Source organism: Lepidochelys olivacea (assembly GCF_965140295.1).
Source record: "Lepidochelys olivacea isolate rLepOli2 genome assembly, chromosome: 2".
Lineage (NCBI taxonomy): Eukaryota > Metazoa > Chordata > Testudines > Cheloniidae > Lepidochelys > Lepidochelys olivacea.
In genome coordinates this window covers 141,443,989-141,460,592 of record NC_140412.1, presented here as the reverse complement: position 1 = coordinate 141,460,592, position 16,604 = coordinate 141,443,989, and the positions used below count along the sequence as shown (strand labels likewise).

Genomic DNA, 16,604 nt, shown 5'->3' with positions numbered 1-16,604 from the left:
CACAGTTGGCAACAAAACAAACAACTTTCTTCCCTTCAGTTGGACAGCTGCCCAAGGGCTCCCCATCCATGGCTAACAGGAGGAAGCAGTGGTTGTACAATGAATAAATTGCTATAATCATGTAACTGTCTTTCTGGGAAACCTGAAGAGATGAATCAAGACTGAGCAGCGGCGATGGAATGAGAGAAAAGGGTAAGAAGGGTGTGGGAGGGGGTACATCTAGGCTTATAGCAGTTATGACCTCTTTTGAGACAGAGAAAAATATTTTATTTTAACTCTCCTATAATTTATGTTTGAATCTCAAAAAATCACGGAACAGTTCCTTGGACCAATGCAATCTTTTTAGGCTGTTCTGAAAAAGCTTTCCCATCTGGGAATTCCATATGTATGGAGGAATCCCAGGGTGGAGTACAGCTCATATAGGGGGCTCTTCCGTTGAGCATGGTGGAGGGAGGAGTGTTTGGAGTGTACTGCACTGGGATAATTTTAGAGCACCTCTGTGGCTGTTTTAAATTTCCGGCAGGAGTGAGCTGGCTACCAGTAGCTACTGAGATCAAGGGAGCACAGAGGTCTCTCTCCCCCACCAATGCCAAGTGCGGGCCAGCAAGGGCTGAGGATCTGGGACTATGGTTTTTGTGAAGTTTTAGATAGAAATTGTACTGAGCCATCTGCTTTTTATTTTTTATTTTTGTTAGAATTATTTCCTAAAAATTGGGTGAAATAATGAAATAATAAGTTTGGTTTTTGCAGGCTAAAAATCTTGGGCCAAATCTTGAAGTTCTTGTTTGGGCAAATCTCTGATTCAACTCAATGGAATTACTCCTGATTTACACTAGTATAAATGAAAACAGAGTTTGGGCTCAGAACCCTTTTTATTGCCCCATGTTTTGTGTTCTTGTTTCTATTTGGAATGTAGCACACGTTACACATTTATTTATGTATTTCAGCTTTTTCTTTTATTTAGGTCCCAATCTTGTTTCTATTTAAATCAAAAGCAAAATTCCTATGACTTCTATGGAAGCCAGATCATGCCATTACTTGCTTATTGGACACCTAGGCTGCCACAACATTTGAATACCTCACATTCAATTTAAAATAATCAAATCCAAACAAATGAATCATCCAAGGGGCTGATTCAATAAAATTTTATGTAACTCACCTTCTGTAATGGTAGTGATTATTTAAAAGCTTGAATATACAGGTTATATGCATATATACATGATTTCTCTTGACGTTCTTTTTCAAATTATACAAAATTTCTGGTGGTAATTAGTAGACAAAGCCATTTTAAAAGAAAATCTCAAAGTGTCTTACCTCTGCTTTTATTTTATTGTCTCCAAAACAGAGATGCTGCAAGTAGGCTGCAGCGTTGGACTGTACTGAAGGGAACTGATGCTGTAACATCTGTATAACTTCAGGAAGTTCTGGATCTCTCCATCCAAACTCTCTGTACACAAAGAAACAAGAGTATCCTCAGCAAAGAACCTGACAACAGTGAATACATGTATTAAATGTGGCAATGATTCACCCACCAATACAGTTAGAAATGTATAGATAAAACCCTGTTTTTTTGGGTTTTTTTTTTGTTATTTTCAATGCCAGAAAGAATATGAACATAGAACTTCCCCCCTTTTTACTTCTACCATTCTAACACAACTTTATAGAATTGTAGGTTTAATCTGAATTATTTATTCTCTCATCAAAGGCCCTTCTAAATTTTAAATCCAATGCACTACAGGAAACTCTCATAAAGATGAAATGAAGAAAGAAAACTAATTATACACACATGTGCACACATGCGTACTTAATTAAAATTGGAAATGTTAGGCTTAAATATTACTGACTGCAGAAAAGATTCATTTAATTACTATAATCATTATGTGACAAAATTGATATCTAATACAGAAAACAACCATGTACTGTGTCTTTTGTTCACTGTATCCAGGTACAATGTAAATTAAAAAGCAAAACTAATGCACCAAAATCACACAGCTGATATCTTTTACATCTTTGCAAATATATGCCTAATTGAAACTAACTCTGCAAATGTCTCTCAAATGTACAGTCTTGATCCTGTGAGGTGCTGAGCATCCTTAGAGCCAAATGAAGATGGGATTTGAGGATTTCAGATCATCTCAGCACATGTTCAGCATCTTGCAGAACTGGGCTCTAAAGGAATACTTCAAATCAGGTACAACTTTGTCTCTGTACTCAAGGGAATAGTGCCCAGGAAAACTGCCCTGATTTTGTGTCTCAGGAGTCAGATGTATGTGCAGCATCTCCGAATGAAATGAAGAAATCTCACATGCCTTTAATTCTTAGGGCTGATTTTTTCCCTCATATAAACACCCACATTTTCCACTGACTTTAGCAGGATTTGTGCATGTGAAATCTGACAGTAGAACATGGCTTTCAAGCTGAAATTCACACAATACTGGCACAGAGCCTGAGTAAAATGGGCTTAGTGTGAGGGAATGGTGCAAAGGTTGAGGAAAACCATATCTGCCCTCTGATCAGGACACAGCGTGTAGAGAAGTTGCATAAGCCCTTTGTTGTAGCCACTCCAGCCACTGAGGCTTGGGATTACTGGACACCCATTATCTGGAACCACTGCTCCTCACTTGGTTTGCTGCCAAACAGTCCATCTGCCCTGACCTACGAGGACCAGTGCCCAGTTCTACCTTGTATAAAGGATTCAGAGACACATACCATTCACTTCCTTCTTCCTAAATCATAGTGACTCTGCTGAACTGAGACCTACCATACCATGTTGGGTGAATTCGCTCAGTTTGAGTAAAACTTTCAGTATACCTGCAGTCTGTCTTTAGCAAAATCAGACAGCTCACACTTACAGTACAAGTTCCCCAAAATGAACTGAAGTAATAACAATGCATGCTGCAAAACAAGATTGATCCTGCAAGAACAAGTAGTCTTTGTTGAAATTCTAGCATCACCTATTTGTCTTTTCTTTTATCTCTCTACTATTCCATTGTACATACCATTTTCTGTCAGTCAGCCCGAGAAGTATCATTGTACGTCGCATCCTTACAAAGATCCAGGATGATAAATATATGACACAAAATAAATATATTCAGAATTCTGTGCTTTATCAGTTCAGACTAAATAAGCTGTGTTTGATGTAAGTGATAAATTTTACATGAACTGTTTATTACAGAGAAAACATAAGGACACAACAACAAATCATATGGTGGCTGTTCCAGGGTGGATTTAGACTGTGAGGAACTATCCAAGACCTTAGAGACTAACACATTTATTTGGGGATAAGCTTTAGTGGGCTAAAACCCACTTCATCAGATGCATGGAGTGGAAATATCTGATGAAGTGGGTGTTAGCCCAAGAAAGTTTATGCCCAAATAAATTTGTTAGTCTCTAAGGTGCCACAAGTACTCCTTGTTGTTTTTGCTGATACAGACTAACACGTCTACCACTCTGAAGCCTATCCAAGACCTTGTGTGCTCCTATGACACTGACAGGCCGAGTGACAGGGAATGCTAGAGTCTTAGGACAATTCACTTGTATGTAAAAAGAAAAGGAGTATTTGTGGCACCTTAGAGACTAACAAATTTATTTGAGCATAAGCTTTCGTGAGCGACAGCTCACGTCATTGGATGCACACAGTGGAAAATATAGCGGGGAGCTATATTTCCACTGTATGCATCCGATGAAGTGAACTGTAGCTCACAAAAGCTTATGCTCTAATAAATTAGTTAGTCTCTAAGGTGCCACAAGTACTCCTTTTCTTTTTATGGATACAGACTAACAGGGCTGCTACTCTGTCACTTGTATGTGAATATCAAAGCAGTGTTAGTGTGGGTTCAAACTAAGTTTTCAGAGTAACAGCCGTGTTAGTCTGTCTTTGCAAAAAGAAAAGGAGTACTTGTGGCACCTTAGAGACTAACCAATTTATTTGACCATAAGCTTTCGTGAGCTACAGCTCACTTCATCGGATGCATTCAGTGGAAAATGCAGTGAGGATGTTTTATACACACAGACAATGAAAAAATGGGTGTTTATCACTTCAAAAGGTTTTTCTCTCCCCCCACCCCACTCTCCTGCTGGTAATAGCTTATCTAAAGTGAAAAGAAAAGGAGTACTTGTGGCACCTTAGAGACTAACCAATTTATTTGAGCATGAGCTTTCGTGAGCTACAGCTCACTTCATCAGATGCATACCGTGGAAACTGCAGTAGACATTATATACACACAGAGACCATGAAACAATACCCCCTCCCACCCCACTGTCCTGCTGGTAATGGGTAATGGGAGAGAAAAACCTTTTGAAGTGATAAACACTCATTTTTTCATTGTCTGTGTGTATAAAACATCCTCACTGCATTTTCCACTGAATGCATCCGATGAAGTGAGCTGTAGCTCATGAAAGCTTATGCTCAAATAAATTGGTTAGTCTCTAAGGTGCCACAAGTACTCCTTTTCTTGGTTCAGACTAAGTCACTCGTATGATAATAGCGATCAAAGGAGCTGTTGATTGTGTTGTTTTTGTCTATCTCCTGTAGTTTGCTATTACATTACTTCTATGTTATGTATACCCTGTAATTAAATAATCCCTGATCCAAGGTGTGTTAATGTAAGATCTTAGGGGTTAAAGCTTCATGGAAACTAAAGAAGGATTGTTGTTTGCTCTTACTTTTCCTTTTACATTGTGTATACCCCTGTGACTAAACTCATCAAACATGAATGGAACCTAGGAAATGCTAATGAATGACTTAATGGCTGTAACAAGAAATGCTAGTTTCAAAGCAAGGGTTCATGGAGGAGTAAAGACACTTATCAGATTGCTTTCTGTGTGGAAAAAGCTATACATATGGATTCATGGAATGAACCAGCATTTCTGGACTGTTTGGATTCTAACAGGCTGGAATAACTAAACAAGAAGGCAGATATCCCCAGAATTATTCTGTGTAACCCTGAAATACTTTTGTAGACTGGCAGATTATTACATCTCTGCTATCATTTGGATTTACAAACTTTGATTGACCTGTTAATGTATTTTACCTCCTTTGATGTCTCATTTATTTTTCTTAGCTAATAAATCTTTAGATAGTTTACTAGAGAATTGGCTACCAGTGTTGTTTCTGGTGTAAGATCCCGAGTACCAATTGATCTGGGGTAAGTGACTGCTCCCTTGGGATTCGGAGTAACCTGATGTAGTATGATTTTTGGTTTATATAATTTTTTATCACAAAAGTTCCGGTTGTCGGGAACACAAGCTTGGTGAAATCTAATTATAGAATATACCACCAGTGTGGGATGTCTGCCCTATTTTCTGAAAGTCTGACCTGAGATTGGCACTCAGAATTTTGAGACACTCCAGACAGCATAACAACTCCATAGCAAGTCTGATTTAAATTCTGCAGTTCTCCAAACCAGCAAAGTGGAGATTCTGTGGCAGCTTGAGAAAGGGTTCAAAACTGATGGTTTTTTATTGAATTAAATATGAACATGAATAGCACAATCACTACAATATAACCGCTGATTTAATTTTTTATTAAATTCAATTTATTTTTTGCTGCCTCTAAATTTTTAATGTTCAATGTGTTGCAGTGTTTGTATTGAAAATGCATAAGTGTATTATAGAACTATCAGGGGAAAGCTGGAAGTTTTGGCAGTTCTTCAAGGGACAACTGGGACTTCAGGCAGCTGAAAAGTTGTTGGAAGCAGTTTGGGTTTGTGAGATAGCACAGCAGCAGCCCACACGCTCAGGGTCTACTGATCATCGTATTTGGGGTTGGGAAGGAATTTTTGCCCAGGTCAGATTGGCTGAGACCCTGGAGAGGTTTCACCTTCTTCTGCAGCATGGGGCCCAGGCCACTTGCAGATTTAAACTAGTGTAAACAGTGATTTTCTGTAACTTGAAGTTTTTAACCCATGATTTGAGGACTTCAGTAACTCAGTCGGAGGCTAGGGGGGTCTATTTCAGGAGTGGGTGGGTGATGTTCTGTGGCCTGCATAGGGTTAGCAATGTGCAGGAGATCAGACTATGTGCAGATGATCATGATGGTCCCTTCTGACCTTAACATCTATGAGTCTATTAAATGATCAGCAGTGAAAGGGTTAACAATGCTGCCCTTCAAATATACAACATAACATTTCAAAGTTGACACAAGAGCATGTTTCATGAGCATGTAACCAAAATCACTTTTCATCTCCTTTTGCCCCTGTAGGAGCCCCAGTTTCTTTGTTATTAGGGCAGGAAGAATAAACTGTTATTATCCTGATTATATGAATCAAGGACAGTGGAACTGTACTTGGCCTTTTGTTATGATGGAGGGACTCACCATCAACTAAGCAGCACTTGCTAGGCAAGGGTCATGGGTTCCACAACCCAGTGCATAGAGAGAGGTTGGGGACAGGTATTAATATCTGGTGGTATGGGCCTCTGGTAAGGGCCTTATATGCTAATTGCACCTTCTCCTCTCTCCACTGTGGAATATCAGAGCTAGTTTTGATTCTACTAGGAGTCTACTTGCAGGCTGCTGAGTTGAATTCACTTTGGGCCAATGGTGCACTAGCACTGATGCTCCCCTTCTACAAGCTGAAATCACTGAAGAGCTAAAATTACTGAGAGTTGAAATCACTGAGTGTTGTGTTAAGTAGTGGGGGGAGGGGGCTGAAGATATATTGTGGAGCGGCTCGCAGGACGGCTGGCGGGGCAGAGCAGAGCGATTCGTGGGACAGCTGGTGGAGCACAGTGGAGCCCCACGGAGAGGTGGGGCAGTTGGCTTCAGACCAGGTAAGGTGCCCATTAACCCCCCCATTTCCACCCAGGTTGGGAGGTAAAACTCTGCAGATAAACTTTCGAACTCTGGGACTGCACTGACCAGGGACAGAGACTTTGGGGTTGTTGGACTTTTGGGACTTTGGGTTGCTGGACTCAAGAACCAAAAGGAAAGCACACGGCCCAATTTGCTTGGGGTGGGTTTTTGCTCATGGGTTGTATTATGAATCCTGTTGGTGGTGTTTCCCCAACATAATGCCACCTTATCTCTCTCTGTTATTAAAGGCTTTTTCCAGTAGTTGACAATGACCCACCTTGATTATCACTACAAAAGGTTTTTTTTCTCTCCTGCTGGCAATAGCTCATCTTACCTGATCACTCTCGTTACAGTGTGTATGGTAACACCCATTGTTTCATGTTCTCTGTGTATATAAAATCTCCCCACTGTATTTTCCACTGCATGCATCCGATGAAGTGAGCTGTAGCTCTCGAAAGCTTATGCTCAAATAAATGTGTTAGTCTCTAAGGTGCCACAAGTAGTCCTTTTCTTGTTATAGTGTTGTCATTCTCTGGAAAACATTACTACATTTTGATGTCCCAGTGCAAAATTGAGGTGATCTCAAATGGGTCACTGATTTGTTTTAATATCAACAAGATTCTTATGTTGTACAATCAAATTCCTCACATCATTACACAAGCCATTAAAAATTGAAGAAAACTTTGATCTTTGTAATCATATCAGTTAGGAAATGCACATTTTCTTTATTTAAACTACTGCCAGGCGACACCATTGATTATTATGATACAAGCCTACCTACTATAGCAAATTAAAGTCATGTGAATGTGAACAGACAAGAGAAGGATTAATTAGAGAGTGAATTCTCATTACACTTCAATGTGAGTTGGTACTTGACTTCCTTAAATGGCTTTAAAATTCTCAGTCACAGTTTTTACATAGACTGCAGCAGCACAGGTGATGCCCAAGATCATAGGTGAGAACACGGGTAGCTCATGGTACCTTCAGCACGTCTTCTTTTCTTCATTTATGCCAACTGCTCCTTGACTGCAGCTGAGACCTAGGTCAATATGTTGTTCTACTGTATAGCTGATACTCAAAGTTTTTTGCTAATGGGAACTTTCCTTTCCCCCTCCCTAAAAACGGCTTAAATTTTTTTTCAACAATATCCCAAAGTAATGACTAAAGTATATTGTACTATATACTGATGAGATCTATATACATTTGAGATCTGCTGTAGCAATATATAACAAAACTAGAAGATGCTGGCCATTTCTGCAAGAGAAATCCAGCCTTTTCCCTTCGAGTTCTGTGCAAGAATTGAACACACTGCAAGTAGGTAAAAAAGCGTCTTTCATAAAATGTTAGAGAGGTGTCTTCACACAACAGTGAGAGGGTTGAAGCCATTCAAATTAAGAAGAAAAAATGCTTCAGCTCTTTATTAAAATTATTTTATTCTGGAAAATCTCATAACACTATTTAAGATTTATCCACTGAAGACAGTCCTGGAAAGTTAATAGAAAAGACAAAAAATATTTTTTTCTGCAGAATAAGTCATGACAAGTACCAACAACTCCTGGTTTTCTCATGAACCATTTGAAAAATTGTAAGGGAATAGGAAAATATGTAAATCTAACCTTTACTATATGTATCTAACACTAAAACCACCAATATTTTGAGTAAAATAACACAGTGTATGCACATGTCATATTCCAAGTATTCAGAAATATAGTTAAAAATAAAATAACAGGTTGTGATTATTTTGCATGAGAACTTTATATTGACACCAAGCAAAATATTGTAAATGGAATTATAAAGTAATCTTTTGTACAGAATCCTAGTTTAAATAAAGAATGGCAGTACTGCAGGCTATATTATATCAGAAACCTACAAAGTCTTCAGTCCACAAATTTTGGAGAAGAACAACTTCTTGAAATATGAAGCTTCAGCAGAGGAAAGACTACGGTATTATTATTACCAAAATACAGGGGGCCCAACTCTTCCAGGTTATCACTAGAATGGACGGAACAATTCATAACAAATTCTTTGATGAATTTAGGCTCTTTTTTTAGCTTGTGGAATTTGCTATTTGAAATTATGACAATTTTTTGTACTTTTTAAACTGTATGTTTGATTTCTAACCGTTTCCTGTGTGCATTTCATATTCATTATTTCATCTGGGCTGGATAACTGCAGCTGATAAGTCACATGGCATTATTTCTATTTCCCAATTGGGCAGATGAAGTAAACATTTACTTCCAAAGTTAATACTCAAGATTCAGGTTCTATCATCCATGTGCTAATAAAATGTGATCACCCATATGTCTGCAAAATTAGCACAAAGGGGAATGAGCATGGCAAAAGTGACTTTACTTAAAAATTCTACTGGCTCATCACTGCCATTGTTCTATCCAGCTCTGCTGACAAACGTTTGTATGGCAACAGACTAGAGCGTGGGAAAATTCACTTGAGCCATGGTTTCTGAAAATAAAATAAAAAGAGCACCAATATATACAAGATGACCTGTGTTTAACAGAACAGACTTTCTTTTAAGATAGGAATGCTGTAATTAACTGACAAATCATACTTCTGATATAATAAAAAATGATATTTTTAAAGATAGGAAGACAAATTTGGGTGAAATTTTCTTGCACTGAACACAGAGACATGCCATAAAATCACAAGTGGGAAAATGACCCAGAAGCTGACCACCCCTAATCTGGCCTAATCTTAAACATTATGGTAAAGTCACTGCAGTTTGCTTCTGACAGGAGCCATAAACAGGCATTAAGGAATGTGGTCTCTGTGTTCTGTGCTGGTCCACATATTTATTTCCCTGACCCTCAGTGCTGTATTCTGTATACAGCTTGTATGTAAATTATTCCTTCTCATAGTAAAAAGGGAATGTATGAGGTGGCTGAGCTAGAGGTTAGCTTCAACCAGTATACAGGCAGAAATGAATGCAACGTTTGCAGTGGGTTGTGTGTTTGCTCATTTGGCTGTATTGATGTATTGGGGTGTGTGGCGCAATCACTTCAGATTTTTGGTAGTTTCTTGATTTTGGCCCACATTAGCCAAACATATTTTCCTGCTGCTGCGAAGTCTGGTATAGTTTCTGACACCAATATTGCTGAATGAAATGGAAAGGACAATTCAAGATCAGAGGATACAAAATCAAAAGGAGCCCATTGAACAAGAATCCTCATATGAGGATACCATATTACTTAAGACCCCATGATCATTCAAAGAGGAATATAAAGGAGTAAAAGGTGAGGCTATGGTTACTCTTCTTTCTGAATTGCACAAGTAACTCCAAGCTTTACTGCTGTGTGCCACATTCTGCATGTCATTAAAAAAGAAAGCAAATAGGGCTGGATCCCTTCCCCAAATCCAAGATGTTTTGGCTACCCCACTCTTCCTGCAAATACTGGGTACAGTTCAGCAGATTCTCTGAGGAAAGGCAACAGTGGTGGAGGTCAGGAAGCTCTAATCTCTTTCAATCAAAAACCCATGTACATTAAATGTGAGAGTGTCTTTTGTGTCACTTACTGTGAGGTGCTTGTGGACAATGTCTGTTTCACCTAAGAACAGGTATAGGTGAGTTCCTAGACTCCTCATCTGGGCTATCACCACTGTTAATACCTCATGAATATCCTGGGGGCAGAAGATAGGCTGAAGAGTGACATTTTGTATTGACAGTGATGATCTCCGTAGGCCAACTGAAGAAACTACCAATGACAGGGGCTAATCGGAATATGCAGATAAGCTTTTTGTAAGTTCAAAGATGTTAAAATGTCTCAGGGATAGTGGAAGATAGAGTTTCCATCCTGAATTTTGTCATCATAAATGGGTTCGGTCTATTTATATCTGAGATGTAGTTCTGATCTGTTCCTGTCTTTGAAAAACATGGAACAGAGCTCTGAGCATCTTTCATCATGAGGGACAGGCTCTACTATCCCTAGCTCTTGAGGTGTAGGGTCTCCATCAGAATGGCTTGATGTTTCTCATTCTCTCTTGGGACTGAAAAGAGAATGAAGAAGGCACTCTAAAGAGTATTCATGTGGCACTGTTCTCCCTCAACATAACTACTCTGAAGTCAGTTTGGAACCAAAAGTTTGAAAAGTGTGATATCCTTCCTATATCTGGCCCAAGTGTAGTTATGCTGATTGACTGGAAAGAGGGGTCGGGTATGTTCCATGATTTGAGGCTTCCCTATGTGGTCCAAATCTCAGTCTTAACCCTGAATTAAGAGGGGAACCTTCTCTGGTATCTTTGCTGTATACAGGAACAAAAGGAGATTATATCATTATATGAAGGCCTGTACTCCTTCTTGGACTTTGCTGGGTGGGAAGCAAACACTTTGACATGCCTGTTTTATCAGCTATCATCTTATCAACTTTTCCTTGAACAAGAATATCCCCTGACAATTCTGAGGCACAGAAGGTGGCTTTGGCTAGTTTTCCGCACCTAGTCACTGAACATGCCGGTATAGTTCTTGCTGTCAGATAGGTGGAGTCTCAGAATCATTCCTCCAAGAACATAACAAATATTTTCTTTAGTATTGACTTGAATTTGTTGTTGGCGGGAGGCAGATTACTCAGGGGCTTTATAGAGGTGGAGTTGTCACTTAAGATAGGTTTCACCATGTTCACATACAAAGGATCAGAATTTTAAAAGTGTGACCATTGAGGATATTTCATGTAGGTACCCAAATGAGAGCTGAACTCTTTTAGAAATCTGTTCCACAATATTTAATTAATCCTGTTAAACAGAATCTCATTTGTGTGACCTTAATCACATTGGACAGAAAGTTTAAAAACTGAACTTAGGACTTATTATTAATTATAAACAACAAGTGCTTTCACCGATACTGTAAGATTCACAGTGCTATGTTTTACATGTGGGTACATTAAGGATGTGCATGTACCACATTTTAACTTACAAGGTTCTACAGTCTCCTCTGCTCTGTTTTGCAATTACATGAGGTAGCATGGCTTCAGTTCTAGTGACTGTTACTAATACCCACAATGTAATGGTGTTCAACACCTAAGAGTTCTACAATATTATAAATGTATTGTAGGCTCCAGTGAATAATACACAACAATCCCATCCACTGTACAATTTAGCGTATAAACCAGGTTTCAGAAACCACTTTGGCAAGAATTATGAACTACTGTATTCTGAAAATGCAGACAGTTGGGACTTCTAATCCAAATGTATTTGACCCTAGAGACTAACAAATTTATTTGAGCATAACCTTTCGTGAGCTACAGCTCACTTAATCAGATACATGATGAAGTGAGCTGTAGCTCACGAAAGCTTATGCTGAAATAAATTTGTTAGTCTCTAAGGTGCTACAAGTACTCCTTTTCTTTTTGCGAATACAGACTAACACGGCTGCTACTCTGAAACCTGTCATATCTGACTCTATCATCTAAAATTATATGTATGTTATGGAATATGTAAGTGAAGGTGACTGATGGTGTAAATGACCAATTCAATATGAATACTTTACTTATTTTACAGGATTTTGTATAGGGAAAAAATAAGAGAAAGTAAATTAGGACGTGTTAGTTACTCCTCATAACACAAGAACTAAATGAAATTAATAGGCAGCAGGTTTAAAACAAACAAAAGGAAGTATTTTTTTTACACAACGCACAGTCAACCCATGGAACTCCTTGACAGAGGATGTTGTGAAGGTCAAGACTATAACAGGGTTCAAAAAAGAACCAGATATGTTCATGGAGGATAGGTCCATCAACAGCTATTAGCCAGGATGGGCAGGGATGTTGTACATAGCCTCTGTTTGCAGGAAGCTGGGAATGGGCGACAGGGAACGGATCACTTGATGATTACGTGTTCTGTTCATTCCCTCTGGGGCACCTGGCATTACCCACTGTCGGAAGACAGTATACTGGGCTAAATGGACCTTTGGTCTGACCCACTATGGCCATTCTTCTGTAAGGGACCAGGATGTAGGCAGTATGGCCTAGCAGTCATAGCTGGACTGGTGAGGCCTCATCTGGAGTACTGTGTCCAGTTTTGAGCCCCACACTACAAGAAGGATGTGGATAAATTGGAAAGAGACCAGCGAAGGGCAACAAAAATGATTAGGGGTCTGGAACACATGACTTATGAGGAGAGGCTGAGGGAACTGGGATTGTTTAGTCTGCAGAAGAGAAGAATGAGGGGGGATTTGATAGCTGCTTTCAACTACCTGAGAGGTGGTTCCAGAGAGGATGGTTCTAGACTATTCTCAGTGGTAGAAGAGGTCAGGACAAGGAGTAATGGTCTCAAGTTGCAGTGGGGGAGGTTTAGGTTGGATATTAGGAAAAACTTTTTCACTAGGAGGGTGGTGAAACACTGGAATGCGTTGCCTAGGGAGGTGGTGGAATCTCCTTCCTTAGAAGTTTTTAAGGTCAGGCTTGACAAAGCCTGGCTGGGATGATTTAATTGGGGATTGGTCCTGCTTTTGAGCAGGGGGTTGGACTAGATGACCTCCTGAGGTCCCTTCCAACCCTGATATTCTATGATTCTATGGAGTCCACACATCAGGGATGGTAGTCAGTGAGCAGGGGTCAGAGGAATTGTAATAGCTGGGTTAAGTAAGCAAGAGTCAGGGTCAAAGTCAGGCCAGGGTCAGAGATCAGAGATCACAGACAGAACCAAGCTTGAGTCAGAAGACAACAATCAGGGTCAGAGCCAGGCTGGGATTGGAGGCCGGGGATCAAGAAAGGTCTGGAGTCATAGCAGGCCCAAAGTCTGCGGTGTTATCCAAACAACTTCCAGGGGCACCCTCCAGGGTTAAATAGGGTGGTTGGCCAATCAGAGGGTCCACAGAGTACTGTCACTCTGGCTCCCTTGTGCAGTATTTCCTGAGGTGCCTATTCTCTACAGTCCTCCCTGGCTGCAGCTCTGCATTGCTTCATAGTGGCACTGATGAAACATTAGCATCCCAAGCTTTGCAAAGCAGGTTCTAATCCCTGCATCCTTACACTTCGTCCAAGTAATGTCAGAGTAAGAACCTTTAGTATTTAACCCATAAGAATATTTGGAAAAAAAATCAATAGATAACTTTTAATGAAATAAAAGATAATCTTAAACTGATTGACTGTCACTCCCTAAAATACGTCTCTCAATGTAGATGACCAAATATATTAAGACCAGGAGTTTCAACACTGCATTTTTAGAATGCCTTATTATTCTTGATACAGTTGGTCGTAAGGGCTGATTTACATGCCATATTGTACAGTGGGAAGAATTGTTTGTGTATTATTGGTGGGGCCTACACTAAGTTTCAAAATAATGCATGAGTTCAGAGGTTCAATAACTTTAATACAATGGGAGTTTTGCATGAAGAAGGCCCTCAAGATTTGAATTGATATTCTTCCTACATTGATCAGATTTGAGACAAAGTTTAAATCTCTCTAATTACATTTCACATTTAAACATAAATTGATATTATGTGTGAGAATTAGGTTTTTCTGTGGGTAGATGAATTCAAGTTTTGTGATACCCTGTTCCCTACTGATTGGACCCTAGCAGCATAGTGACCACTATTTTAAATAGGTATATTAAGTATGGATCAGTATTTTTGAGGGGAGGGTAAAATCTTTTAAAAAAATATATGTAAGATGAACAAAAGACTGAAAGCTCAGTTCAGCAGACATAACCTGTATTTTTTGCTGTCTACTGTTCCATTGGTTATCAGTTATTCATTATTCACAGTTTTATGCAGAGATACCTATTTGGGAAAAAACAACACAATCACCCAACAGCTACAAATATATGAGCACTGATCGCAAAGGTGCTAGATCATATAGTAATTAAAAAAAAAAACATATGTCTCTCCAGTTGGTGTAATAGGGACACATCTCAAATACCAGTTTTACACCAAATTTGAGAAGCAGGTGTGATAGCTGCATATAATATACATCCATTGGTCACAGTAAATTTCTAGGGAATTTGAATTCCTATTTCTCAGTTACATTATTAGAGCAGAACATTCACATCTGATCAAGCAGTTGGCATAGACAAGCATTGACACCCACAGTTATTCCAGTCCCAGCAACATTCCCTACGGGGAGTGTTGTAGAGATGCCTCCTGTAGACAACCATATGTTTATCAAAGAGTGGAACAACACAAAGTATATACCATAGGAAGAGAAAACACTTCTCATTATCTTTAGATACCAACATTAGGGCCGTAGCCAGGGAAGGACAAGCAGGGCCGTCACGCAGGGAACAAAGCTATGGGGGCAAAAAAATAGGGCACCATGGGGGAGCACCTGGAGTCACATGCTCCCTCCCCCCGCATTTATTTCTGCCTTCCATTTAACAGAGGTTTTCAAGCCGTGGTGTGTGCCTACGGTGACCAGATGTCCTCATTTTATAGAGACAGTCCTGATATTTGGGGCTTTTTCTTATATAGACATGTGTTACCCCCCATTCCATGCCCTGATTTTTCACACTTGCTATCTGGTCACCCTAGATGCACCGCATAGTTTGAAAACCGTCGCCTCCTACCTGGAGCCAGCAGATCAGAAGCTGGTGGGTGCCACCCAGCCAGCTCAGGCCCTGGCTCTCTGCACTGTGGGAGCCGGAATGCTGGCTGGCTGCTTTCTTGAACCATGTTTGACAGGTGTATTTATTACATTGCATCACCTTTCTTGCATCATGTCTGATAGGAAAGTTGTAGGAATTTGTTTCTGGTGCATGGGAACAGAAATAACACATGTAGCTCGGGTTCAAACAACATACACACAAAAACAAGAACTAATCGAAGTTGAATGAAGATCAAAGAATGGATTTCCTCCAATGTTATGAAAGATATCGCATGGGAGATATTTACTGTGATTAAAAATACTTTGAGGGGAAAATACCAGCAATATGGGGATCCCTGTGTAAGGACTTTACCTCAGTAAATTCAAAAGGACATCAGAAAGGTGCAAAATTAGCCTAGATAAAAAAACCAACCAACCAACCAACCAAATAGAAAATATACTGATGGAAACAGCCTAATAGATCTTTTCCCTCCCTTACTTCTCTTATGGCACTGTAAATCAAATTTAACATTATTTTATATTCAATTTTATTAGAACTGATTCTGAAATATTTCTTTACAAAAATTTCCTTCTTCAAATACACACACACACTAGTTATTCTAGGTTGCTAATGAATTCTGAGGTAGTTGTCACTAATTAAGAGGAGATACATTATTGCTATCTGCTTTGAAAATGAAAAAAAAACATAAGATTGGGTAGAGTATGAAAACAGATATAAGAAATAAAATGTAAAGGGAGTCAACCACTGTAGGTCCTACTGACCTTCACCGTCAGCGTATGTCAAGATCCACTCATTTCTCGTGGGAAACGAAAAACACGGAGCCAGAGCATTAGGGTGACCAGACAACAAGTGTGAAAAATCGGGACTGGAGGTTGAAGGTAATAGGCGCCTATATAAGAAAAAGCCCCAAATATCGGGACTGTCCCTATAACATAGGGACATCTGGTCATCCTACATAGCATCCCCCTGCTTTTAGTCAAATCTGGCCAAATTAAGAATGGAAGCAGGAAGAGAGACAAACAGGCATCATTCTTGCCTTACAAGCCTGTGGATATCCTTTTGATATGAATACCACATTAAACGGGGCTCTGAACATGTTGGGGAGACTTCGTTATCTGCTACATTCATGGCAACTCTAATGGGAATTAAAAATGGCAGCTTCACATTAACAGGTGCTGCACTTCTACCTCATTTAATTAGAGAAGGCAGTGTAACCCATGTGCCTAATAGGGAGATATCTCTTTAAGAGACCCACTGGGGGGGA

At 39.5% G+C, this 16,604-nt stretch overlaps 1 protein-coding gene across 1 annotated transcript in view; it reads right to left on the bottom strand.

Moving 5' to 3' along the window:
* Window positions 1-16,604, bottom strand: part of CTNND2 (catenin delta 2) — an 867,924-nt gene that overhangs the window by 297,295 nt on the left and 554,025 nt on the right. Inside the window, exon 4 of the mRNA XM_084621097.1 lies at window positions 1,315-1,447. Within this exon, the coding sequence (XP_084477223.1) occupies window positions 1,315-1,447 (133 nt within the window). The remainder of the gene's footprint in view (window positions 1-1,314; window positions 1,448-16,604) is intronic.